We start from the raw sequence: 25,950 nt of genomic DNA on the forward strand, positions 1-25,950 counted from the left end.
TTTTGGTGAGTGACGTTCTAGTATTTTATCAGACCGGGTAACCACTAGGTCACAAGTCATTAACCAATCAGGATAATCCTCCTCTAATAACCACCAAAATGTACAAAATAGACTAGGGATGCGCCGATCCGATATTCAGTATCGGTATCGGTCCGATCCTGGCCTAAATTACTGGATCGGATATCGGAAAGAAATAAAAAATGCAATCCGATCCGATCCACATTAGCTGCATTACAGTTCTCCGTCGTCTTCTTGTGGGTTTGCGGTTGACCAAACCAGCTTAAAGCTGCATTACCGCCACCTACTGGACTGGAGTGGGGATCAGGAAATAACCCCCTCAGATCCTCCGTCGCTGCGACGGATTCCCTTTGACACTGAGTGATCATTGCTGACATGTTTTTCCGCCTCCACCGCTCTCTGCGTGTTTGTGTGTTGTGTTCGCTGTGCTGAGAATTTCAGCTATTTTTTCTCCACTTCAGCTCCTGGACATACTGCTAGCGAGCGCCGCATCCGGTACCGGAAGGACCCCTTCCCCGTCAAAATATTTTTGATACTTTAATCCCTGATTAGTGACTAAATATAGACCTGCAGTAGAAACGTATTTAGGAGAATGCTTGTGAATATAAAGCATTACAAGATTGCGCTCACGCAGCCCCCAGTTTTTCAACATAAACACTGATGACGCAACAGCAGCAGTCAGCTGATTTACATGCAGTCTGTCTGCACAAGCGCAAAGAGGTGGAGCCGGTGAGCTCAGATGGAGCGGAAGAAAGTTTTCTCCCTGTAACCTCCATTAAACCTTTACTGGGAAACAGCTGGAGGTCCTTCATCAACCAGCTGATCAGTAAGTGAAGAAAAGAGAACTTTGTAGCTGCTCCATCCACCCTGTTTGTTTCACACAGGGAAAAACTGCAGTACGGAAGTTAAAATATGCAGATGAACTGTTAGTGTGAAAAAAGTATTTCTGGAGTGGTAAACAGTTCCAGAGCTTTGGTGCCACTGCCTGAAAAGCTCTGCCCCTCCCTGGTTCTTAGTCTTGTATGTGGGACAACTAAAAGATTTTGATTTTGTTGTGTGAGAGACTGTTGACGTATGTAAAATGTATCCAGGCATTTGAAATTAATTGTTTTTTTTGTTTTTTTTAAAAAAAAGATCGGATTTGTATCGGTATCGGCAGATAAAGTATCGGTATCAGCAGATAAAATATCTGTATCGGACCTAAAAAGTGGTATCGTGCCATCCCTAAAATAGACCTGTTCTGTTCTACAGAACCCAAACTCATCACTAGTTACCTGAGGTCTGGGCAGTCACCCCCTGCTTGTCATTACAAAGAATGCAGGTGTAGGGCTTCAGTGTTCAAACCTGGGATCTTTGTCCATCTTCTGTGTTTGTGCCGTTTCATCCAAATATCACAACTTCTGCCTGAAAAAACTAATATGACAGCTGCCAAAGCAGCGGGAAATTACTGTAAATGACCTGCAGGAGGCAGCACACGCAACACCTGACATTTGGGATTTGACATGCACCTCTCTCAGGGAAGGTCTTGAAGGTTTGGGGCTGCAGTGCATGTGTGAAAAGTATTTGAAATCATTTGAATGAAATATCAAACCCATGTTTTGGAGTTTAATGTGTTTGTTTTGGTTAATTCAGTCTTCCATTAAAGGAGCCTGCTGTCATGTTTCAGTGTCTCTGTGAGAATTAAAGTGCAGAGCTAAAGCACGTCACTGAATTAAGGTCGTGCTGCTTCCACTCGTGGAACGTTTCGCTCTGTCGGATCAGATTGGAATCATGTTCCTATAATCTGGACACCTGTAAAAACCTCGTGGAAACTTGAACTGAACTAAAGTGGATTTTTTAAGGGTGTGGTCCCTGGGTCCTGGGTTCACATGAATCTGTATGTAATTCCAGTTACAAAGCATCAAAGCAGCCACCCTGCTGTGACTGCCTCCTCCATCATTTAGGCTTTGCTCTGCTGATTAGGCTCTGGAAAAATGTGCCGTGGGCTATCGTGCAACACCAGCGTCATTACGGCACCCAGAATATCCAGCCTGACCACAATCAAATCACTAACCGACAGCCCGACCTGCGCCAGGGCTGAATAACCCCTCCACACCACGCACGAGTCCCTGGATCCAGGGTAACAGCCCACAGGAGGACAGGACCCAAACACAGCACAGATTAGAATCCAACTTCTCCAAACTTTACCTGCAGGCAGTGGTCTGTGTAGATCCCAGGTGAGCAGCAGGAAAGTCCAGCTTGAAAGGTCATCCACCTCTGTCTTTCTGCAGAAACCCTAACCCTAACCCAGGGGTGAGTCCAATGGGGGGGGGGGTCAGCGTTTACTCCCTCTGAGGCAAAGCTTTAGTTACTGATTATTTCAGATTCAGCCAGCAGTAATCAAGGAAGTTAAATGAGTTCCAAGGAACCTGATCTGCAGGCCCAGGAGCACAGAGGGGAAAATGTATGGAGCACGGAGCAAGGCAACGAAACACACAGATAAACGTGTGTGTGTGTGTGTGTTTTACTGAGAAAAAGTTCTGTTATCATTCAATTTGGACTTAAGTTAGTGTGCAGGAGATTAATGTGTCAATGTAATGTCCTCTGAAGAGATGGAAACACTCCTCTGTGTGTGTGTGTGTGTGTGCGCGTGTGTGTGTGCCTCCCCTGCCAGGATGCAGTCTGTTATTTGGTCATGCACTCCATTTCTCACCCACTCTCCTCCCTTCTTCCCTCTTGTCTTTCCCTGCATCCTCTTTTAATCTCTTTGACTTCCTCTCCTCCTCCTGCTGTCTCTCTCTCTCTGTGGCTCACTCAGACCCGTCATGTCGTTCATGCAGAAGAAAACCACCATCCTCCTCCTCCTCCTCCTCCTCCGTCCTCTATCTTTCTCTTCATGTTTCCTTTATTTTATATTTGGCTACATCCTCCTCTTCAAAATTACCATCTGTCCAATGACCACACTCTCACACACACACGCGCACACACACACAAACACAATCACACACACACACACAGACTCACACACACACACACAGACTCACACTCACACACACACTCACACACACACACACACACACACACACACACACACACACACAGACTCACACACATACACACAGACTCACACATACACACAGACTCACACTCTCACACACACACACACACACACACACACACACACACACACACACACAGACTCACACACATACACACACACAGATTGCCTCCTCGACTCGGTGTTTCTGCTGAGATCCTTAAACACGCTGTGCTGCTCACATGTGCTTCATAAAGTTTTTCCTGCTCAGTCAGAAAAGGTGCATTTTTTTTGGGACTATTTTTAGTGGCGTAATAATCCACAGTTGTTGTTTCAGTCTGTTTTTGTGGCAGCAGAGCGGTGTATGTGCGAGTCTAAACAATTCAGTTCAATTTTATTTATATAGCGACAAATCACAACAAACAGTCACCTCAAGGCGCTTTGTATTGTGGGTAAAGACCCTACAACAATACAGAGAAAACCCAACAATCAAAACGACCCCCTATGAGCAGCACTTGGTGACAGTGGGAAGGAAAAGTCCTTTAACAGGAAGAAACCTCCATCAGAACCAGGCTCAGGGAGGGGGGGGTCATCTGCTGAGGGGGCTGAGGGGGGACAGAGATTAATAACTAATGATTAAATGCAGAGTGGAGTATAAACAGAGTAAATAAAGTGAATGAAAAGAAACAGTCAACAACAACAAACTCTGTGTGTGTGTGTGTGTGTGTGTGTGTGTGTGTGTGTGTGTGTGTGTGTGTGTGTGTGTGTGTTAACCTGTCACCCAGTCCAACAGTGTATCCGATGGATGTGTTTTAATATAATGGAGCTCTGTGGCACAGACTGATGGCTTTGTTGTTATTAGTGTGTTAACAATAAGCAAACATTGTGTATTCTTTTCCTGAGTTTCTGTCATGAACCGAGAGCCTGTAAATAATCAGAGACAGTCTCTGGGTGTGAGGTGCCTAAAAGCTCAGTAACACTTTCCTGACTTTTATTTAACACAGGACGATGATGAGTTTGTAAATGAGAGTAGGAGGGTACGGGTCAGTCAGTTTGAGCTGTGATTTTGGCTGGCAGCGATTAATAATCAGTTTTAAAGTGGGCTCTCTTCCTTTATTGCATTGGGCTTTTCCCCTCTCTGACAGGCTGTCAGTCAGGTCCACCCCTGCTCATCACACCGGTAACATTACAATACAAAAGTACAGTCCAATAATATGAAACAGGAAACTGCTTTAGATGAAGAAGGAACAGAGGAGTCAGGAGGTGTGCTTTAAACCAGGGACTCTCCTTAGGTTGAAACTTCAAAGGCCCAAATTATAATGGGTGTGGTTCAGACGTGTGTGTGTGTGTGTGTGTGTGTGTGTGTGTGTGTGTGTGTGTGTGTGTGTGTGTGTGTGAGAGAGAGGCTGTGGATGGATACATGTGCGTGAATCCATGTATGAGTCCATGCATGTTGCCATACCTGCAAAAATATGTTAAAATATACATTTGAAGTGTGGGCCTTGGGGTTTGTCTCATTACCATGAAGACGTGATTGTGTAGCGGGCTGCAGGCAGACCGACTGTGATGTGTGAGTGCTTCTTTGTGCTGATGTTTCACACTCTTCTGGCTGCCGTGTGCTCCCCTTCTTTGTTCTGCAGTCCTGTTTTCCAGAAGGCTGCAGTAACTCCTCCATCTGTCCTCTCATCTGTCCCTGTTTAGGTTTCTTGTTTATGTTGCGCCTCCTCTGATAGCTGACACAGAGAGGTTGTCGTGTGTGTGCGGTGTTTAATGTGTGTTGTAACAGCAGGAGCCCCAGGAGCAGCCGGGGGGGGGGTCCGTGGCCTCCTGATGCCCAACACACTGAGCTCTGCTGGGCTATGACCGCGGCGGATCCCCCCTGCTGGATGTGCAGGAACAGCTAAATGTTTAACCCATTTATTTCTGCATGAAGATTTTGTTTACGTGTCAAACAGCATGCAGAAGAAAGTGGGATCTATAGCTGTGAGGTAAACCTGCACTGTAGCTGCAGACCCCTCTGAATTACTCACACCACAGCCTGATGTGCACCTCCCTACAAATGTGTGCGCACGTGGTGCTGATGGAGCCTGTGCTGACTGTGATTGGCTATTTTTCTAATGAAGAGAGAAAACCACCTCCCCAAAATCACAGAGCGATGCAGCCACAGGTATTAATGCTGCTAGCGGTGCGCCTTCATCAGCTCTGCATACCGTAGATTAAACTTAACGGGCATCCGTGCACCAAGAGATGAGCGTAGACCGTGCTGCCTTCAGGGAACCACGGGCAGAATAACAGCAGGTGATCCAAACTGAGTGCAGCTTTCCCAGCTCGGAGTAGAGGTGATTATCAACTATCAGTGAGGATAAAGCACACCGTTGGTTTCCAGATGACATGAACCCTGAGGAAACAACGCTCGCTGCTTTGGTTCCTACAGAACATGGAAGAGCAGCTCGTCCTGAATTGCAGAGTCAGCGAGTCCTGATTTCCCCCATCGCTGCTGCTCCTCATGCTCCTCAATATGTGCTGGGTAAACTAGCAGTGACCCTGCTCTGTAGCCCCACACATAACTGAAGAAGTGGATACATGTTCCCCCTTTGAGTACATATGCTCTTCATATGGGCTGTCTGCTATTCAGAAGGTCTGTGGTTCAGTCCTCAGCTCCTCAGATTAGTGGCTCCAAACATAAAGCTCAGTGTTCAGTTACCTGCTGCTCTGGGACAGCAGAGCATGATCCAGCAGTACCGAAGGTGTGTGATGGCTCCTCCTCCTTAAATACAGGAGGCTTTCTACATGCTGGACCTTAAACCTCTGCTTTTTCATCCTCTGAAACTGTGGCAGCCATCTGTGTGTGTGTGTGTGTGTGTGTGTGTGTGTGTGTGTGTGTGTGTGTGTGTGTGTGTTTGTGTGTGTGTGTGTGTGTGTGTGTGTGTGTGTTTCGTAACAGGTCTCTGCTGAAACTGACGGCACTGTCCGAAATATGAGATGTGAGTGTGTGTATGTCTGTTTTAAAGCTGTGATTCAGGGTTTGTGTTTTACAGACAACAAAGACACCACACACACACACACACACACACACACTTTGTGTTTGTGTGTCAGAGTGTATTTGCACCCAGCAGACACAATAAACAGTTGTGTGTTGAAGGTCTGTTTTAGGTGTTCCTGCTGTGACTGTGTGTTTACTGTATGTCCCACTTCCTCGTGTGACTCACCTTGTGATGTCACACAGTGACATCAGCGTCTGTAGGGGGTAGGATTGGAGAAAAGGGCCGCAGAGCCTCAGTCTGTGCTGGACTTTGCCCCTCGTGGATCCAGCAGCTGTGAGTGTGTTGCTGTGCTCCTGCTGAGGTACGAGCTGCTTTATGAAGGACAGACCATCAGTTCAGGGATTTAAAATAAATGAACCCTCATTTACGTCCTTAAAGGTTTGTGTTTCTGCTCGTTTGCTCTTTAGATTTGATTGTCTTATTTTAGTGCGAGGCTGTTAGGTGTTAGTCACTGTGACGCTACACTTCCTGCTCTTAAACCTTTCAGTTCTGATGATTTTGTTACAAATTAAACATTCAGATGTATCCTGTGATGGGAAAGTCAAAGTGACTCTGTGCTGCTGTCTGAGAGCAGCAGCTGACTAAACTCAGGGGGAGGTTTTTGATGGTGCAGACTGTTCATATCTGAGCTTTGTGAGTAAAACTGCACACTGAGGATTCATTTTGAGCTCATTTGTCTCGTCGTCATAACTCTGAGTGTCTGTGAGTGTTTTTATTGGTTCTTTGTTGTCTTTGTTAAAGACGCTCTCAGCCTCTTCATACAAAGATTACTTTATTGCAGGCGTGATGAGGACTGTAAGCTGTATAATGTCTTACATAAGCCCATAATATTATCAGATCGTTCTGGCTCAGTGAAGGCCACAGAGGTAACATAAGCGTTGGTCAGAAATGTAGGTAACAGCTGCTCTGACTGGACCTGAGCAGCCGCCCACACGCTGAAATGGAAGTTTATCTAAAATCCACTTTTTGAAAACAGATCGGAGACGTTAAACTGGTGAAGCTTTGCTACTGAAACTAAGATACAGCCCATAATAGAGTCTTAAAGTGGATAGCTCCTGCGCTATAACTTAAATAAAACTCCGCTCCGCCTCCAGTGGGCATCAGAGGAACTGCAGGTTTTGTCCTGTGAAGTATTTGACGAGCTGCATGAAATGAGCTGTACACGAGGCCTGACTCAGAGTAGGGACAGCTCTGTGTGCTTTGTTCATAGAAGCAGAGTGAGACTGTTTTGCTCCTCTGCATTTAAAATGTGTCTGTTCCCATTTCCAGCATTTTTATCCAGAGTAGCTTTGCATGGGTCACAGTGGGAAAAAGTCTCTCTGATCTCATATTGAGTTAAGAGTAGAAAAAGTGAAAGAGTTCATAAATGATCTTTACTGATCTCATGCCAGCTCTTTGTGCGCTTCAGTTCATCCTGTCTGAAACGAGCTGTTAGCTCCTCCCTTCTTCTGCTTCGTCCATGTTTCATATCTACCTCTGCAGCAGTACAAATATTAATGATTTTAAAGCCCAAATTTCATGTGGTCAGAGAAGCTGCTTCATCCAAACCTGTAGTGCTGAGTGGGATCAGGGTTGGATCCATTTGCTCCCACAAACCAACCACTGCAGTTTTAGACTGAGCCGCTTCCTGCTGTGATTAATCCACACCTGCGATCGATTGCTGTGCCCAAAGAATCCGTACGAAGGAAAAGCCAGTGTGAAAGCTGTGAAACGCCTCAGTCTGTGTTTGTGGCCGCGCTGCAGCACCGTTTAAAGAGCTTTGGGTTCACGTGGGCTCGCACTGAGGGAACAGCAGCGTGTTTGTGACCCTCGTGCCGAGGACAGGACTCACACTTTGAGTCGGTCCCTTAAACTGAGACGCACAAACAGAATTTTGTTTATCCTCTTGACTCTGGGTTATTCCTATTTATAGCATGAATCCTGATTCACTGGGAGTTTCTCTGACCTAAACAGACGCCCCCGTGGGTGCTGTGCCCTGTGGAGCATTTAGCAGAGCAGGTCGTCTGATCGTCTGTGTATGTGATTTTCCGTGTGAGGGCGTTGTGGTGAAACCAGTCATTAAAATGTGCCTCTCAGCTGTGTGCCTCCTCCAGGTTATACATACACAAGGAACTCTGTGTGTGTGTGTGTGTGTGTGTGTGTGTGTGTGTGTGTGTGTGTGTGTGTGTGTGTGTGTGTGTGTGTGTTATCTTTTTACAAAGACTGCATTTAAGTGTGAGTCAGCACACACGATGTTTTAGTCCTCTTCAAACTGACCTCAGTGAGCAAATGGAAATGTTTCTTTTTTACTCTTATTGATTTTTAACTGTTTTTTCCTGATAAAAGAACCATTTTAAATATACTTTATGATTAATGCTGATTAAACTAACACTTTGGTGACAACATGTATTTAAAGTCCTTTGTTTTCTCTTTATATGAAACCACAAAAAGCCTCGTAAACAGTTCAAACCGAGCACGTGCACTGAGCGTGTGTCCTTATGGGCCTGTTCAGAAAATAAAGATGAGTTTATAAGTAGCTGATATTTTCTGTTTGTGTCTGATCAATAGAAAATAAATGAGGAGCTGAAAGACTTGAGGTACAGGTACAGTCAGGTACGGTCATGAGGTCATGTTTCCTTCCCCTCTGTGATTGGTGTGTTCGTGCACAGGAGCAGCCGGCTGCAGCCTATCCGAAGATGTCTGATAATGGGGAGGTTGAGGACAAGCCCCCAGCTCCGCCCATGAGGAACACCAGCACCATGATTGGCTCCTGCAACAAGGACCCCGCCCCCCTCAACCACGGCTCCAAGCCCCTCCCTCCAAACCCGGAGGATAAGAAGAAGAAAGACCGCTCGATTCGGTTCATCCTGACAGGAGGAGGCGATAAAAGTGAGTATTGATGCCAGGGGCTGATGAAGTCAGCTGATGTATTTGCCCCTTGAATGGAAGCGAGGGGTCATAAAAGGTGGTTCAGGCTTAAAACGTCCCTGAAATCCATCAGACACTGAGCACTGCTTCCTCATCCACAGCTCCTTAGCTGTTTTTCTTAATGCTTGTTAAACCCGTAAAGGGGGCTGACCTTTGACCCCCAGTAGGTGCTGTTCCTGCTGGAGTTCAAATGGAGACAGACACCACCCAACTGGCTTCAGCTCCGTATCATTTAAAGAACATACAGTAGTAACATCATGTTTTAGTCCAGAAAGGTCAGAGTGTTTCCTGAGGTCACCGCCAGGGGGCGCTGAGAGCCGTTTCCTCATAGACTTCCATATAACTCTGAGTGTTTTTGTAACAGTTTTAACTCACTCAGACTTTTAGTGACATGAATGTGTGAGCGGCTCTGCCTCTGTTTCTAACACAAAGATGGTGACATAGAACTTTTACAGTATACAGTTACATTTTGATCCGCATCATTTTAACTGCTTTTGTTGACAGGCTGTTTTACTTCACGTGTCCACGCTCGGGCACAGATTACCCACGATGCTTTGCAGGAAGCTGGTGGTCCTCCCAGGGGAATCTCTGTGTGTGACTCTCACAGCGTTTCCAACATATGGCGTCTGATTGGCCGTCTGCTGCCTGCTGTGCTTAAACACCGTCCCTCTGTGTTTCCTTCTCTCAGTGATCCTCTCTGGATTTAAGACTTTTCAGGAATTTTAATGAACCTGAATCTCTTTGTTCCCCTCATGAAGGATTTTCTGTTACAGACACTTCAGCATTGAATTGGTGCGACCAGCATCTCGGCTCCTCTGCAGCCTTTAAGGGCCAAGTTAGAACTGAGATCCTTTTATCCCAGAGGGAGCTGAATCCTTGGATAATCCTGTGTCCTTAAGGAGGAAAACTGTGCTGTGCTTTCACATAACAGCTAAGAAATGTTTGTTTTTTCTTCCTTTATCATTCAGCCTATAAGAGGAAGGAGCGCCCAGAGATTTCTCTGCCATCAGACTTCGAACACACCATCCATGTCGGCTTTGACGCTGTTACCGGGGAGTTCACTGTAAGTGTGTGTGTGTCTGTGTGTCTCCTGTGTATTAAAAGAAAATTACCAGATGCAACCACAGAGTGTTTTGTGGTATTTATTTGTGCTTATCTCACTTTAATTGCTTACTCATGCTCATTGTTGTGCTCGAGTGTGTGTATAAATGTGTGTGTTTGATACAGCTCTAACACACACAAATACTTGGCAAATGAACCTTTTAAATAATCACATTAGACAAAGACGCCTTGTTTCACTGACTCACTTGATCCGCCTGACCGAGCTCTTTTAGCTGGGAGTTAACGTGTGTGTGTGTGTGTGTGTGTGTGTGTGTGTGTGTGTGTGTGTGTGTGTGTGTGTGTGTGTGTCTTTTTCCTTTTCTGTAATCTGGGACGCAGGTTTGCACACATCTACATGCAGATGAACATTCCTGCTCAAATTATTGCAGCCTACATATAATTCAGACAGTAAATACATGGATGGATGATGGATGATGATGGATGGTGATGGATGGATAGAGGCATGAATAGCGTGAACGGCTGGCGTGATGGAGCAGGAAGTGGAGGAGTGTGTGATGGTCTGATTCTGACAGATATGTAGAGAGAGCTGAAAACAGGGAGATGTGACCCAGTTCTGTGGCTGAAGCACAAATAAGATCCGACTGCCTTGTTAGGACTCGAGGAGGTGTGTGTGTGGTACAGTCTGTGTGTGTGTGTGTGTGTGTGTGTGTGTGTGTGTGTGTGTGTGTGTGTGTGTGTGTGTGTGTGTTACTGTAGCCATGACCACGATGTCACTCCCTGGTTTGTGGACTTCTCTCTTTGGTGCAGTGGTTCTCAAACTTTGTCTGTCATGCCCCACTTCACCAGATCAAATCTTTTCACGCCCCACATGAGGTCCGGGGTGGTGGTGGGGTGGGGGGGCATGTTGTCCTTGAAGACAGGAGTGACCACATGAGGATGAGAGGGTTCAGTGATAAATCATCAGCTAATTCTTGCAGGCGTAGTTGTCAAGCTGCATCCATAAGGTGTTTCAGTGCACTGAGAAGCTGCTTCAGAGTTGTTGAAGGAAATCATCACGTGGTTACTTAGATATGATACTTTTAATGTTTCATAGCAGCAGAAGGAAGTTGTCAAGTTCTGAAACGTTTTAAGTGCTGCGGTTTTTGACAGTTCACAGTAGCTTCAGTGAAGCCTGGTGCTGAGATCCAAACTCATAATAGCAACAGCTTCTAGTCCAGTCAGTGTGAGCAGCAGATACAGTTTAATGCTCCAGCTCTGAGAGGTTTCAGTTTCATCTAAGCTACAATAATACAGCTCACAGAAATAAATGGATACAATGATGATAGCACGTGTTTGTGTGTGTGTGTATGTGCAGGGAATGCCGGAGCAGTGGGCTCGGCTTCTGCAGACCTCCAACATCACCAAGCTGGAGCAGAAGAAGAATCCTCAGGCCGTCCTCGATGTGTTAAAGTTCTACGACTCTAAAGAAACAACCAACAGCCAGAAATACATGAGCTTCACTGGTAAGTGCCCCCCCCCCCCCCCCCCCCCCCCCACACACACACACCCCACTGTGTTTCCATCACCTTCATGGCTACACCAAAAATGATCATTTAAAGTGAGCCTGTTATGATTTCCTTAACTTCTCTCATATACAGTTTGTTCCACTACAACAGTGGGGTGGGAGTTTCCAATACTGAGTAATCCCTCAGAGCCAGAAGGCTCCGCCTTTAGGCTGCTCAGAACACTCACTTTCCACTGTTTTTTATACTCTTGGCTCTACATGATGTCACAAAGTGAGGATATCCCTAATATGGTCGTCTCGCGCACACAGCTCTGGCTCTGAACACCAAAGCACCACACACCTGTTGCTCAAACCTTTGGTTTTCACCACTCAGCCAATCACAAGAAAGTGGCCTTAAAAGGGGAGGGGCTAAATGAGCCAGTTTCCAACAGAAACTGAGAAGATGCACCAGGAGCGCAGCGATAAATAAGGATGCAGAGCACTTTAAACATTTACAATATGGAGGCCTCACATGGAAGCCCTGCCCCAAACACTTTATATCCTCCCACCTGATATGAAGCAGGAGGATGTCTTCATTCCATCCATCCATCCATCCATCCATCCACCTGTCTGTAAGGTTTTACCATTATAGTCTACAGACTCCAAAACCACCAGGAGTTGAGCCATGAAATTTGGCACGAGTTTGTTGTTCTTCAAAGATGTGCTGCATAATATTCATATTCCTGAATGTTTTTGTACACTTTATCTGAAGTGGAGAGTAAACAGCATGGAGGGTTTCAGGCCTCCGTTTTGGGACTTCTGCTGAAAGGTTTTGAGTTCTGAAACGGGGCTGTGACGCTATCCAGACTTCTTTCATATTTTCATTGATCGTTTGTTTACCTTTCAGATAAAACTGCCGACGCCTTCAGCTCCTCCACCGCCACGGTAAGACCACAGCCTCATCCTCTCACACAGACACCCCCGTGCAGAGGGCTTCCTCTCATTATTAGCTGTACTGTCTTTGCATGCATCTTTACCTACCTAAGCAGATAATTCCCCCAGATGTCTGAAGCTGCTCTTTAAGCCTGCTGTTTAAATTAATTCAATGGTTAATTTTACTCATTTTACACTTTAAATTCTTCTTTTTATCATACTTGATTTGATTTGATTGTATTTTACTTGGCTGTCGGTTTGACACTGACAAGTGTCTGAGCTGGAAGATGAGAAGATAAGCTCTTCATTGGGAGTGAGCAGGATGGGCAGGATCACAAATGAGTCCATAAGAAGGACGGCTCAGAGTCAGAGAGGCGGAGATGGTTTGGACATGTGCAGAGGAGGGAGGGTGGAGATGCTGAAGATGGAGCTGCAGGCAGGAGGAACAGAGGAACACCTCAGAGGAGGTTCATGGATGTAGTGAAGGAGGAGATGCAGAGGTTGACGTGACAGGAGGATGCTGGGATAGGGTGAGATGTGGCGCCCCCTAGAGGTAGCTGCTAACAGAACAAGAAGTATTTTATTTGGATTTTATTTTATTATTTTTCCTCTATTGAGTAAAAGAGCTTCTATTTTTGAGTTTATTGTCTACTGTGATCTGTGCTTCCTGCCCGATCACAGGCATTTTACTTTAGCCTATCTTTGTTTTCCTATTACATGATGGTTTCAGAGGATAAATGTTTTTCCTGAGAACATAATACAGCACAGGTGTGCTTCCTGGTTTCAAACACAGAACCATCTTTACTGCAGGAGGACGGACTTCAGCTCTAAGCTGAGATTCATACTGGAATAAACCAGGAAGCTTTGGTCTCGTTGCGGTGATTGTGTTTTCTAAAAGCTACCTTTAAACCCAAATGTAAAGGTGAGGATAAGAGAAGGAGGGAGGATGAAGACACTCCCCCCCCTTCTCTGCATTGTGAATCAGCATCTTTTCCTCCTTTCACCGGTTCCCTGTCTCTGCAGCTTGGCCACCAGCCGAGCATCAGAGTATCAGTGAGACACAGAGAAGAGAGAGACAGCAGGAAGGATGTGAGGGCAGTGGCAGCAGAAGCCAGATGTGACCAGAGCTTTGAGACAGCTGTGATAATGAGAGGAGGGAAAACGGGGTGGAAAGACGGAGCGGGAGGGTAAAACCAGAGAAGAAGAGCTGAAGACGGGCAGGACTCCCCCCCCCCTGCACCGTCACACAGTCAGGCAGTACAGGAAGAGGCAGGAAACGCTGGAAGCAATGATGGGTCTGGTATCGTTCGTGGCTCGCGTGACGATGATGTCACTGAGGCTCCGCCCTCTCTCTCCCTGTGACATCACGCAGAGCTCTAAGGCCGTGTCAGAGACGCCCGCCATAGCAACCGTATCCGAGGACGAGGATGAAGATGAGGCCGAGCCCCCGCCGGTGATCGCCCCCCGACCGGAACATACCAAATCAGTAAGAACACACTTTTACTTCCTGACAAGGTTGTCCTTAATACACACACACACACACACACACACACACACACACACTGTTGCTCCTCTCAGACTGTTTGGCGGTTGAGAAGCTGCCTTCATGGCGTCGTTGTGGTTTCCTTGGTGATGAGTCTCGTGCGCCTGGCTCTCACACACACACACACACACACACACACACACACACACACACACACACACACACACACACACACACACACAGGTCTGCTGTCTTTTTATCCCGGCAGTAAAAGTAAAGGAGGACTCAGTCAAACAACAGCAGTTTTCCTGTGAGCTCTTTGGGTCTCTGAGGTCCGGCTCTGTGTGTCAGCAGAGACACAACAGACACACACAGAGAGCAGATAACAAAGCAGGTCTGTTTAATGCCTTTAAATGTGTGTTTTGTTGTGACCCGACAGAAACATTTTTCACCTTTCAGATTTACACTCGCTCAGTGATCGAGCCCCTCCCTCCACCTCCCACAAAAGATGCTGCGACCTCGCCCATCTCTCTGCCGACCACCGCCGCGGCCGCCGCCGTCACCCCCGCTCAACCTGCGGAAGCTGCTCCCAGTAGTCCTCCCAGTGCTAGCCCCGCCCCTGGCCCTTCTGTGCCCCACCCACAGGATAAAACGAGGAAGAAGAAGATGTCAGACGAGGAGATCCTGGAGAAGCTACGTAAGGCTCATTCAGACACTCAGAGCACACAAACACGAACAACATGAGGTCTGATGAAGGCTGAGGTAGCCTCGACTCACAGCGCTGGCTCACCGAGTCAGTGCTGAGATTTGACCTGACCTACACAGTAATGGCCCTGAAGGCTCATCACCTTGCTCTCAGAACGCATGCCAGCCCGGTTGTTATTCTTCTTCTTATTATATTTTTCTTTTAGTTTCAGCTCAGTCTAGTGTCAGTTAGTTTCCAGAGTTTAGTTTAGTTGTCATCATTAAAGCTCTAGTTGCAGTGTGGGTTCTTATCAGTTTCAGTCCAGAGGAAGAGGAGCCTGTGAGCCTCTTCGTCTCTGCCTGTTTGGGGTCTGCACACGCTCAGTGTCAGCGTGGCTCTCCTGGCTTTGTGTCATGTGTAGTAAAGAGGTTAGCGTGCTGCTTCTGTGGCGTCCTGGTGTTTCGTTGTTCTCTAAAGTTCTCAGATATCTTTTAATGTCCTGCACAAACTGAGGTCCAGCAGCTGTTGCATAAATGGACGTATCAAAGGAAAGTGGATCATTTGTGTATCGTGCAGGTGAATGAAGACCTGATAGATGATTGATCAGTGAACAGCCTGCACACTGTGTGTGTTATAGCCTGCGTCTGTCACCTGGTGCCTCATCCTCACTCTGCTGAACATCAGAGGCACAAAAACACATGAATGTGTGGATCTGAATTATGGGTTCAAATGTATTTAGTCATGAGGACAGCAGAGGTCAAACAGGCCTCTGTTATTTTTCCATCAAAGCTGCTCTGTTTTATTTATGATCAATAGGCTGCTTTAAAATCACTTCATTTGCACAAACACAGGTACGACTCAAACTGCTGCAGAGGTAACAAAAATAATCAACTGTCTTTAATTTCATGCTGTAACTTCATCAATGCACCAAAAACATGAATACAGCAGTAAACAGTCATAATGAGCCCAGTGCAGAATAATCATAATGGAAAGCTGTCAGTGTTGACGGGCTCAGTTAGACTCAGCGGGCTTCAGTGTGAGCCTCCTTTCACCGTAAACGGTCAGATTTACCACAACGGCAGCACATTCCCAGGCACCCTCTGACCTCTGACCTCTGCTGATTGGGGATTACATTCCACTTTTCCAAACATTACAGCCGAGACTGTGCATATCTTGCCGTACCTGTCAGAATAATTTACTGCATCAAAGTAACAAATATAAGTGCACAGTGAGTGTGTGGGTGGGCAGGTTTGAGTCCGGGGGCCGCGGTCGTGATAATCCATCCATATTCTGATGCTGCTGTAGAGCACAGAGTCTCCAGCAGCTAATTTTAGCTGTGACCGCCGCCTCACCTCTCTATGTGCACGCACAGCTCCCCTCAGAGAGCAGGATGAGTCTATTTTGGGCTCCTTCTGATTTTTATGTTTAACAGACAGTATTTACATGTCAGACGTCAGCATGAAACATTTTCTCGTGTGTGTATTTGAGCAGGTAGCTTCCTGCTTCCTTCCTTTAGACCTTCCATCACAGTGAGGTTGTTTTTAAGGTGTTTAAAGGTCTGAGACGGTCCCTCCATCATCACTGCAGTCTCTCTGCTCCTGTGACAAACATGTCGGCCTGCCGGAGCTACATCCTGATGGATGAACAGACTCTGTTTTCTCTACTCGGTTAAAGGTGTGGAGGGCACCTGGTGAGGGGGATGCAGGTAGGAGGGGCCACTTTTAGCTCCGGAGGGGGTGTGTCACCAGGGGTGAAAGTAATCATCTAACTGGTTGTACCAAAATCACCTGAAAAAGTTACGTGATGCCCTCTGGTTATTATTGGCTCTGGAAAATCCGTTTCTTAACATGATTGGCCAAATGAGGTGTCAGTCAAAGTGGGAGGGTCTAGCCTGCCATATAGACCCATTTACAGCCTACGTCATCAAAGGATGCGAGCAGTGAACTGCTACCCCATTCAAATCAATGAGAACGAGGAGGCTGAGCAGCGTTTAAACGTGATTTAAAAGCGATATCAGCATCAAAATGTCTGCTGTTGCACGTTTGGCTGTCAAGATTTCTACTCTACCAAAAGTGGACTGAAGTTGTACCGAATCTCACAGCTGTTTGAGAGAAAATGGAGGCGTCCGTGGTTGCAAGCTGTCAAATGTACTGATAAAAATTGGACTGAGGACAGGATCAGAAATGCTCACGTTTGAAGCGCCCATTTTATATCAGGTAAAGTTATTTATCTTCCATTGTTTATACCGGGATGTCAGGTATCTAACGTAAACAGTATCAGCTGGTAGGCTGTTTGGCTTTTAAACTGTAGTGTGGCTGTTAACAGGTGAGCATCGCTGGACTCAGAGAGCCCTGATTTTTAAATTAATATTTAATCGCACTATAGATTACAAAATGCAGTGCCAGGCAAAAGTCTGAGCAGACTCACATATGAATGGTTGAGCGAGTCTCACAGTGTGATTGGAACAGTGTATGTATATATATATATATATATATATATATATATATATATATATATATATATATAAAAGGCACTACATATCCGTGGCCAGTTAACAGGATAAACGTGGTAAAGGCTGGCTGCTGACCAAAGCCTCGAGCTCAGAGGGGAGAGAAGCTGCAGAATTGAGGCTCACGATGCTCTGAGGACTCTGAAGCCTGCGAGTCTGAAAGGATTCAGTGCTGAGGTCGAGCTGTGCACATATTCATTTATACACACTCACTGTATGAAGAAGGTCAGGTGACCTCAGAGGTCAGGTGGGGGTTGTCTGTGCGCAGAGGTGCAGCACAGTTTAAGGCCCATCTTTAAGCCTTCTTCTCTGCTCTGAATTGTGTGCTTGTGTGTTTCTAATGCCTGAATAAAAGCTTGTATATATTTCTTAAACCATGCCACACGCCTGTCCAGACGTGCTCAGGTCTCCCTCTGCTGGTAAGACCAGGATACTGCTCGTCTGTCTGCCTCTTCTGATCGACAGACCTGATATCCACTGTCCCGCCCCCATTTGTCCGATCCTCTCGTCTGATTGGTTGCCCTGTCATTGTTCCTGAGTGATTAAAGTTTGGTCCTTTAATGCTGAGCTGCAGACCGAGCTTCACTCCCTTCTTTACACTTCTAAACGTTTCCCTTCATTTCGTTACACGTTTTATTTCGGAGCTGTCCGTCACTCCTTACTGCTCTCCACCTCTTCATCCCTCTCTCTCTCAGCTCTTCCTCCCAGTCAGCATGCTGCATCAGTGTGATGAACATAGAGTAGAATCAGGATGGATAGAAACACGTGTGGCTCTTCTATCCATCCAAATTGAGTGATGCTGGAAGCTGTAGAAACGTTTCAGGGCCTGGTGTTCATCGTCCTGCTTGCTTGCAGATCTTGCTCTGACTTCCTTCTCCTCTTTCTCGTCCTTGAACTCAGGGACGATCGTCAGCGTGGGCGACCCCAAGAAGAAATACACTCGATTTGAGAAGATCGGACAGGGGTAAGCCCAAATCTCTGAAACATCAGTCTTTGCATGCACATCATCACGATAAATACATTCCTGTCTGTGAAGGATTATAGACTGTATGTAAACGATGGAGGGCTGTAGCTTTATGCTTTCATTGCTAACGGTTTTGAAAGCTTGGTTAGCTGCACTGAAGCTGAAGCACACACAGTCCAACATTTCCATTTGTTTTCTTTAACTGTGTTATGTTTGTGTGTTGTTGTTGGGATAAATGCTCGCTGGAGGTTTGTAAATGATTCAAATTCAGATTTAAAACACGATTTTGTTTTAAGTAAAGCACAGTTTCATCGCTGTGTTGGACTCTGAGACGTGTGTTTGTGAGTCTGCAGCGTCACACCTCGAACTCCTGCAGCTCTTCATCAACACGTGTGTGATGAAGGGTCGTGGTGTCGTCATGTGACTGCCTCAGCTTCTCCAGTTAAAGGAAAATAACCACACACATAAACATGTGTTATTAGTGGGCCGGTGGCTCAGGTGTTTATTTAAAGGTAGAAATATGAAGGAGCATTGATGGAGGTTTGGCCGAGGCGTTCAGCCTGAGCTGTTCAGTCTGCTCGCTGCTCTTATGAAGGATTAATGATGGTGCTGCAGGAGGCCTGTAGCAACTAACCTGCTGCGTGATGTGTAACTGAGGATCTCTGTGTGTGCTTCAGGGCGTCTGGGACCGTGTACACAGCCATAGACATCGCCACAGGACAGGAGGTATGATTTCCTTCTCTTTTCTCTCTGTTCAGGTTCAGAGTACAAACACGTCCAAACCATCTGTAATCTGGACAGCAGTCAGCAAAGAACCGAGCTTAAACATTCATGAATTTACCAACATGGGAAACCGTTTCATGGGGAGTTTCTGACTCTGGGCTGTAAGGATGTGGGCCTGTCTCAGATTCTGCTGCTCAGGGCGAGCCGGGCTGCTAATGCGTGTTTGTCTGTGGAGGCAGCCATTGTTACAGGATTAATGATATTTATGATTTATGATACTTTAAACACCAAAGGCTTCTCTAATGTTACCAGCAGCTGCAGTAAATCTATGATGTGATATTAAATATGTGACGTCCTGCTGTGAAAACTGAATCAGAGTCAATGAAACTGTATTTAAACCAAAGGAGAAGAACTCAGACTCACAGTGTGCTGAGTGCGCTCAGCAGTGGAAGTGATGGTGGCTTAATGGTGGTCACAGGAGAAAGTGTAGGTCCCTGCAGGTGAAGTGAGGAAGGAGCGAGTCCATCTGCAGCTTCACAGCTTTAAAGCAGCTCGACTTGTCTGTCAGACTCGTCTGTGCTCGCTTTGCGATGCAGGTTTAAAGGTTCGCCTCCTCCCTCGTCCTCCCGTCGGGCTTCACGCCGTCTCGCTGTATTTTCCTTTAATCAGTGACCTCTCTGTCTGCACCAGGGTTATAATAATAGTTTTGGATTTTACATTATAGTTTAGTTTTAGTTAGTTTTTACTTTTTTTTTCTTTAATTCAGTTTTAATTCGTTTTCAGAGTGTTTTTTCTCGTTTTTATTAGTTTTTATTTTTGGTTTCATGCTTAGTTTCAGTTAGTTTCAGTATTAGTTTTAGTATTTTCATACCTAATCAAGTGCAAGATTCAAGGCGCAAAAGTGACTATTGTGTAATGAAAACTTGACAAAAGATACCGTTTAAAGAAATATATTCAACAACCAACTGTTCACAGACAGCAGCACTACGTGCTAAATGTGTGTAACATTAAGGACACACATGAACATCAACAGGGAGAAACAAAGAAAAACATGAACTCCCAAACTCAATACATTCTACAATAAACTCCACAGTAAAGTTCAGCATCAGTGCAGCAGATTAACAACACCTACATGTGGTGTGTGACAAAAACAAACTCTGAAGGAGTCAAAGGTCAAATCCAGCTGCATCCTGATGTTCTCACCACCTGAAGCTGCTTCTGTTTTGGAGCTAGCTTGGTTAGATGCTGCTGATTAAACTTGCAGGGTCTTTGTACATAACCTTCGTGTCCACATTTATGCTTGTGTAGCTGGATTGTGTGTGTTTATTACCTTGTGATCGTGTGCAGGTGTTTTATATGCGGCGCAGGCTGGGACTTCTTTTTTGGTCCTTGCTCTTTGTGCTCAGTTTTTTGGCTGCAAACATATTTGTCCCTGTTTTTTTTCACTTTCTTCATTCCTTCACGTCCATCCTGATAGTTTCAGCAGTCTCCTACCAGGAATCTGCTGACAGTTGTGAGTCCTTATATTGATGCTTTGATTATTATTCCTGATTGTTATTCTCTCACTGATAAAGTAGCCGGAAACGCACAAGGACGCAACAGTTTAGTCACAACTTTCTGGGCTGCGTGGACCCGACAAGTAGTCCCGTTTCTCAGAGGCGCAGGCCAGGTTACCTGGTAGGATCAGAGCGGTTTCTGTAGCCGCTGTAGCTTCTCAGCTGGACTTTGATGTTGCTGGTTTTTCCTGACTGAGAAGTGTTACACACATTTTTCATCATCCACAACAAGACTTTCGATTCTATCTGTGCTCTTGTACTCAAAGAGCCTCCATACGGGACTCTGCCGCTTTCTCTGCAGACCGCAGCCATTACTCTGTGGACCAGCGCGGTGAGCGCACGCACATGCGCACTCACACAGTTGTCCTGTGGCGCTCCCAGCTTAAACTCGGAGAGCGGAAAAAAGGATTTCATATCAATCCACAAGGTTTAAAAAAAACAAAAAAAAACAAGTAAATGAAAGTCCGTTTATGGATAATTTCAGTTAGTTTTAGTTAGTTTTGTAAACTCACAATTCAGTTTTAATTAGTTATCGTTTTTTCCTTTTAATTATAGTTTTTATTTCAGTTAACGACAATGTTTGTTCAATTTCAGTTTTCGTTATTTCGTTCATTTTCGTTAACTATAATAACCCTGCTCTGCACTGTATTTCCTCTAAAGGTCGCCATTAAACAGATGAACCTGCAGCAGCAGCCGAAAAAGGAACTGATCATCAATGAGATTCTGGTGATGAGGGAAAACAAGAACCCAAACATAGTCAACTACCTGGACAGGTGAGACACCCGTCACTCATCCGCACAGGGCGGGGAAATGTCTGACTCTTTGGCTTATTTAGAGCTGACCAACAGTTTGTGGTGCTTTTCATTACATTTGGTGACTCTGCGTAAGTAAAAATGATAAAAAGAGCGAGAAAAGACGCCATGCTTATAAATAATCTAAAAAACAGATTACTGTGTGAACACATGTCGACATCACTGATGCTGCAAATCCACCGGGCGTGACCACTTCCTGTTCCAGCTCCATGCTCCCAAAGCTCCTTCTTAAAATAGTGCAGGGTCTACTTTTTAGGGAAGCTGCACCAAGCACATGATGAAGGCAGGAAATCAGGCACAGGAGTTGCATTTCAAAATAAAAGACCCCATGCAGATGAAGTGCTCCCAGAGGGATTTGAAGCCGTGTGAAGGATGGAATAAAACACATCCAGTGTTCCTACTGTAATTAACTAATATTACCATTTTTATTTGTTTTCAATGTCAAATTGTCAAATTAAGATCCTGATGATGATCAAACTGAGTCTGCACTCTGATTCTGTTATGGTTACGCTCTGATGGCTGCAGGCTGTCGCTTTTTGAAGGAGACGCGGTTCATTTGGCTTCATCCAACCTCCAGTTTGCACTGGGACAGTCAGACCTGAGTCTGCAGCAGCTGGGAGAAGGATTCGCCCCTCTGACGCCATGATTCCCAGCTGTGTCAGGTTCAAATACCTCAGGATCTCACTGCACTTTCTCTCTAACATTCACACTCCGGGGAACAACTCAGGGTTCAGTGTCTTGCCCGAGGACACTTTGGTATGCAGACTGGAGCAGCCAGGGATCGAACCACCACCCTTCTGATCAGTACTGCTTCACCACAGCCTCCTCTTAAAGGGTTGGGTCATTGGCTCAGAGTAGAGCCAGTACTCCTCATCAAAAGGAGCCAATAGAGGCAGTTCAGGCACCTGACTGGGAGACCTCCTGGATGCCTCCTGGGTGAGACGCTTCCTTCCTACCAGGAGGAGGCCCCCCAGGGCAGACTGTGGGCACACTGGAGAGATTACAGGAACATTTCATTATTCCCTCTGGAAAAGCTGGAGAGAGGGAGGGCTGGGCCCCTGACCTGGAAAGCAGACAGTGGAAGAGTTCCAGTGTTGTTTGGATTTTATTTATGTCATTACGTTTCATGTTTTCTGTATTATACCCATAGGCTCTGTATAAAAGACAGACAGGGTCTGTGCAACCTGCAATCTTTTAAAGGCCTGCAGGGGGCGACTCCTGGTTGGAAAAAGACTTGTAGTGAAGTCACCAGTAATAATAAATTTGATTGTGAGCGCTGAGATCCTCCTGTTAGAGCTGCTGTCAGACTCATGAACGTGTTTCAGACAAACAGGCTCAGTGTGGCTGATGGTATTTTATCTAAACGAGCCGTGCTTTCCTGTCATGAACTGCTCCTTGTATATGAAGCACCTTGGTGCTGATTAACCCTCAGCTCTCTGTTCTCCACATCCAGTCTTATTGATAAAGTTATTCCAGGATGAAAGTTGTGAAGATGCTGAGCGTGGATCCGTTTGAGCAGCATGAACAGCTGACCCTGCGGTCAGCGTGCATTTACATGGAGATGAGCGTTAGCAGCTTAAAAGTGATGTTTGCATTAGAGAAACAGGTTCTGTGGACGTGGATAGAACTGACCATTTAGTGACCGAACTAACAAACAAAAACATGCATTTGTTTGTTTGTTTGTTGTTTCTCTCATTGTGAGACGCTCTGACTGTTTTGCTCGTGTCTGCTGGGTGACCTCAGCATGAATCGCTGCAGCTCGTCCATCAGTGCTCTCAGACTTCTGTGTTCCATCTTTTTCTGACGTTCTTCTGGCTTAAAATGGAGTTTTTGTACTTTCTAAGTATGTAGCCCACAGTGGGGCTGCAGGGGAGGTTCCCACTGCTGAGCTCAGCTGTCTTTTGTGGTCGAGCACCTATTGTGTACTAACACATATCAAAACGTGAGGTTCCTAAATGCTCCTTTAAAGCCGGAGAACGTCTCTGAGGTTCCACGTGTTTCTGGGCAGATGAAGGCATCACCAAGGAAACTGCAGCTGAGCTGGGAGCTGTTCACACTCAGACAGCACGAGAGGTTATCCAGTTCATGGCTGCTGTTGTCACGGTAACCCATGGGACGTGCGTGAGCGAGGTGTCTGGTTACCGTAGTTACCTGTCTGCCTCGACATGCTGTCATACACCCCCCTCAGCAAAACTGCTCTTTCTACATCTAAGACTGTTCAGACCTGGCCTGAAGGTGCCTCTCAACAGCTGCAGGACTGCTTTGAAACAACTGACTGGGACGTATTCAAGCACCAGGACCTGGAGCAGTATACCTCGGCTGTTCTGGACTACATCAAGTTCTGCACCGACACTGTAACTGTGGACAAGAATATCCGGGTTTTTCCAAATAGAAAGCCATGGATGAATGGAAAGGTGCAGAGCTTACTCAGAGAGAGGAACATCGCCTTCAGAGCTGGTGATGGGGCGCTTTACAGCGCTGCCAGAGCCAACTGAAGAGGGGCATCAGGGAGGCCAAGGCTGTGTATAAGAGGAGGATTGAGGACTGTTTCCAGAGCCACGACTTCAGGCAGGTGTGGCAAGGGGTTCGGCATATTTTGAACTACAAACCCAGCCTGTTAGTTGATCAGCGTAACATCAATCTGGCAGAGGAGCTGAACAGCTTCTTTGCACGCTTTGAGGTACAGCAATCAGAGACAGCCATCCAACATCCCTCAGCAGGCAGCAGCAGCATCCTCAGGCTGCAAGAGCAAGAGGTGAGGCGTATGCTGGAAACTGTGAACCCCAGGAAAGCTGTGGGGCCCGATGGTGTCTCTGGACGGATACTGAAGGTCTGTGCGGCTCAGCTGGCTGGTATTTTTACCAGCATTTTTAACCAGTCCCTGAGCCAGGCTGCTGTCCCTTCCTGCCTGAAGTCCTCCATTATCGTCCCCATCCCCAAGAAGAACACTATCAGAGGTTTGAATGACTACAGGCCAGTAGCACTCACACCAATTGTTATGAAGTGCTTTGAAAAGCTTGTCCGGGCTCACGTCATCTCCAGTCTCTCCCCCAGACTAGACCCCCACCAGTTTGCCTACAGAGCCAACCGGTCCACAGAGGACACCATTGCCACGGCCCTCCACTCTGCCTTCTCTCACCTGGAGCAGGGGGGGAACTACGCTCGGCTGCTCTTTGTGGACTTCAGCTCGGCGTTTAACACCATCCTTCCTGGCAGACTGGTGACTAAACTGTCAGATCTGGGGATACCACGCTCCACCTGTCTTTGGATCAAGGACTTCCTGACAGACCGTTCCCAGAGGGTAAGAGTAGGTCCCCACCTCTCTTCAGCCATCAGCCTCAGCACCGGCTCTCCACAGGGCTGTGTGCTGAGTCCCCTACTCTTCACCCTCTACACACATGACTGCACCTCCATACATGCCAGTAACTGCATCATTAAGTTTGCGGATGACACCACTGTGGTGGGGCTCATATCAGGCGGGGATGAGTCAGCATACCGGGACGAGGTGCAGCGGCTGTCAAGGTGGTGCAGTGAGAATAACTTGATCCTGAACACCACTAAGACAAAGGAGATGGTAGTAGACTTTAGGAGGACAACACATGTCATTCAACCTCTGTTCATCGAGGGGGATGAAGTGGAGCTGGTTTCAGATTTTAGGTTCCTGGGAGTACATCTGCAGGATGATTTGACCTGGAGTATCAATACGACCAGCATTGTCAGGAAGGCCCAACAGAGACTGCATTTCCTGAGGGTTCTTAGGAGCAACCATCTGACCCAGAATCTGCTGGTGTCCTTCTACCGTTGCTGTGTAGAGAGCATCCTGACCTACTGTCTGTGCGTGTGGTTCAACAGCTGCACAGCAGCAGACAGGAAAACACTCCAGCGAATCATCAACACGGCTCAAAAGATCATAGGCTGTCCCCTGCCCTCCCTCCAGGAACTGTTCAATGCCCGCTGCCAGAGGAGGGCACAGAACATCCTCCAGGACCCCTCACACCCTGGACACTCCTTGTTTCAGCTACTGCCATCAGGCAGACGTTTCAGGACAATGAAGGCCAGAACAAACAGACTGAGGAACAGCTTTTATGCCAGGGCTATCATTGAACTGAACTCTGTGTGGTTTGGACAGTGATGTGGGGTGGTAGTGCTGACTGTGTGCGTGCGTTGGTGTGTGTATTGGGGCTAGATTCGTCTGTTAATTTACTATTGTGCACTGTATTTTAGTAATCATTTTTATCACTCATATTTTTATTATTTTATTATTTATTGTCTGAGGCACCTAAAAAGGAATGCATTTTAAATTTCGTTGTGCAACTTCTGTGTACAATGACAATAAAGATTCTGATTCTGATCCCCATGGAAACGACATTCTCTCTGTCACTGATTTACTCAAATAGTGTGTGTGCGTGTGTGTGTGTGCGTGTGCATGCATGTGTGTGTGCATGCATGTGTGCATGCATGTGTGTGTGTGTGTGCGTGTGTGTGTGCGTGTGTGTGTGCGTGCACGTGTGTGTGTGTGTGTGTGTGCGCGTGCGTGTGTGCGTGTGTGTGTGTGCGTGTGTGTGTGCGTGCACGTGTGTGTGTATGTGTGCGTGTGCGTGTGTGTGTGTGTATGTGTGTGTGTGTGCGTGCACGTGTGTGTGTGTGCGTGTGTATGTGTGCGTGTGCGTGTGTGTGTGTGTGCACGTGTGCGCGTGTGTATGTGTGCGTGTGTGTGTGCGTGTGTGTGTGTGTGTGTGCACGTGTGTGCGTGTG

At 46.5% G+C, this 25,950-nt stretch overlaps 1 protein-coding gene across 2 annotated transcripts in view; it reads left to right on the forward strand.

Moving 5' to 3' along the window:
• Positions 1–25,950, forward strand: part of pak1 (p21 protein (Cdc42/Rac)-activated kinase 1) — a 77,544-nt gene that overhangs the window by 45,010 nt on the left and 6,584 nt on the right. The window contains exons 1-10 of one of the 2 annotated variants that reach the window (XM_030743908.1): positions 6,323–6,456; positions 8,727–8,946; positions 9,954–10,048; positions 11,402–11,549; positions 12,438–12,475; positions 13,836–13,949; positions 14,406–14,643; positions 18,041–18,104; positions 18,782–18,830; positions 21,044–21,156. In XM_030743908.1, coding sequence (XP_030599768.1) covers positions 6,394–6,456; positions 8,727–8,946; positions 9,954–10,048; positions 11,402–11,549; positions 12,438–12,475; positions 13,836–13,949; positions 14,406–14,643; positions 18,041–18,104; positions 18,782–18,830; positions 21,044–21,156 — 1,142 coding nt within the window. In that variant the 5' untranslated portion in view covers positions 6,323–6,393. Of the gene's footprint in view, positions 1–6,322; positions 6,457–8,726; positions 8,947–9,953; positions 10,049–11,401; positions 11,550–12,437; positions 12,476–13,835; positions 13,950–14,405; positions 14,644–18,040; positions 18,105–18,781; positions 18,831–21,043; positions 21,157–25,950 lie in introns of those variants that run through there. The other variant, XM_030743909.1, reaches the window with a different exon arrangement.

Source organism: Archocentrus centrarchus, chromosome 13, assembly GCF_007364275.1.
Source record: "Archocentrus centrarchus isolate MPI-CPG fArcCen1 chromosome 13, fArcCen1, whole genome shotgun sequence".
Taxonomy (NCBI): Eukaryota; Metazoa; Chordata; class Actinopteri; order Cichliformes; family Cichlidae; genus Archocentrus; species Archocentrus centrarchus.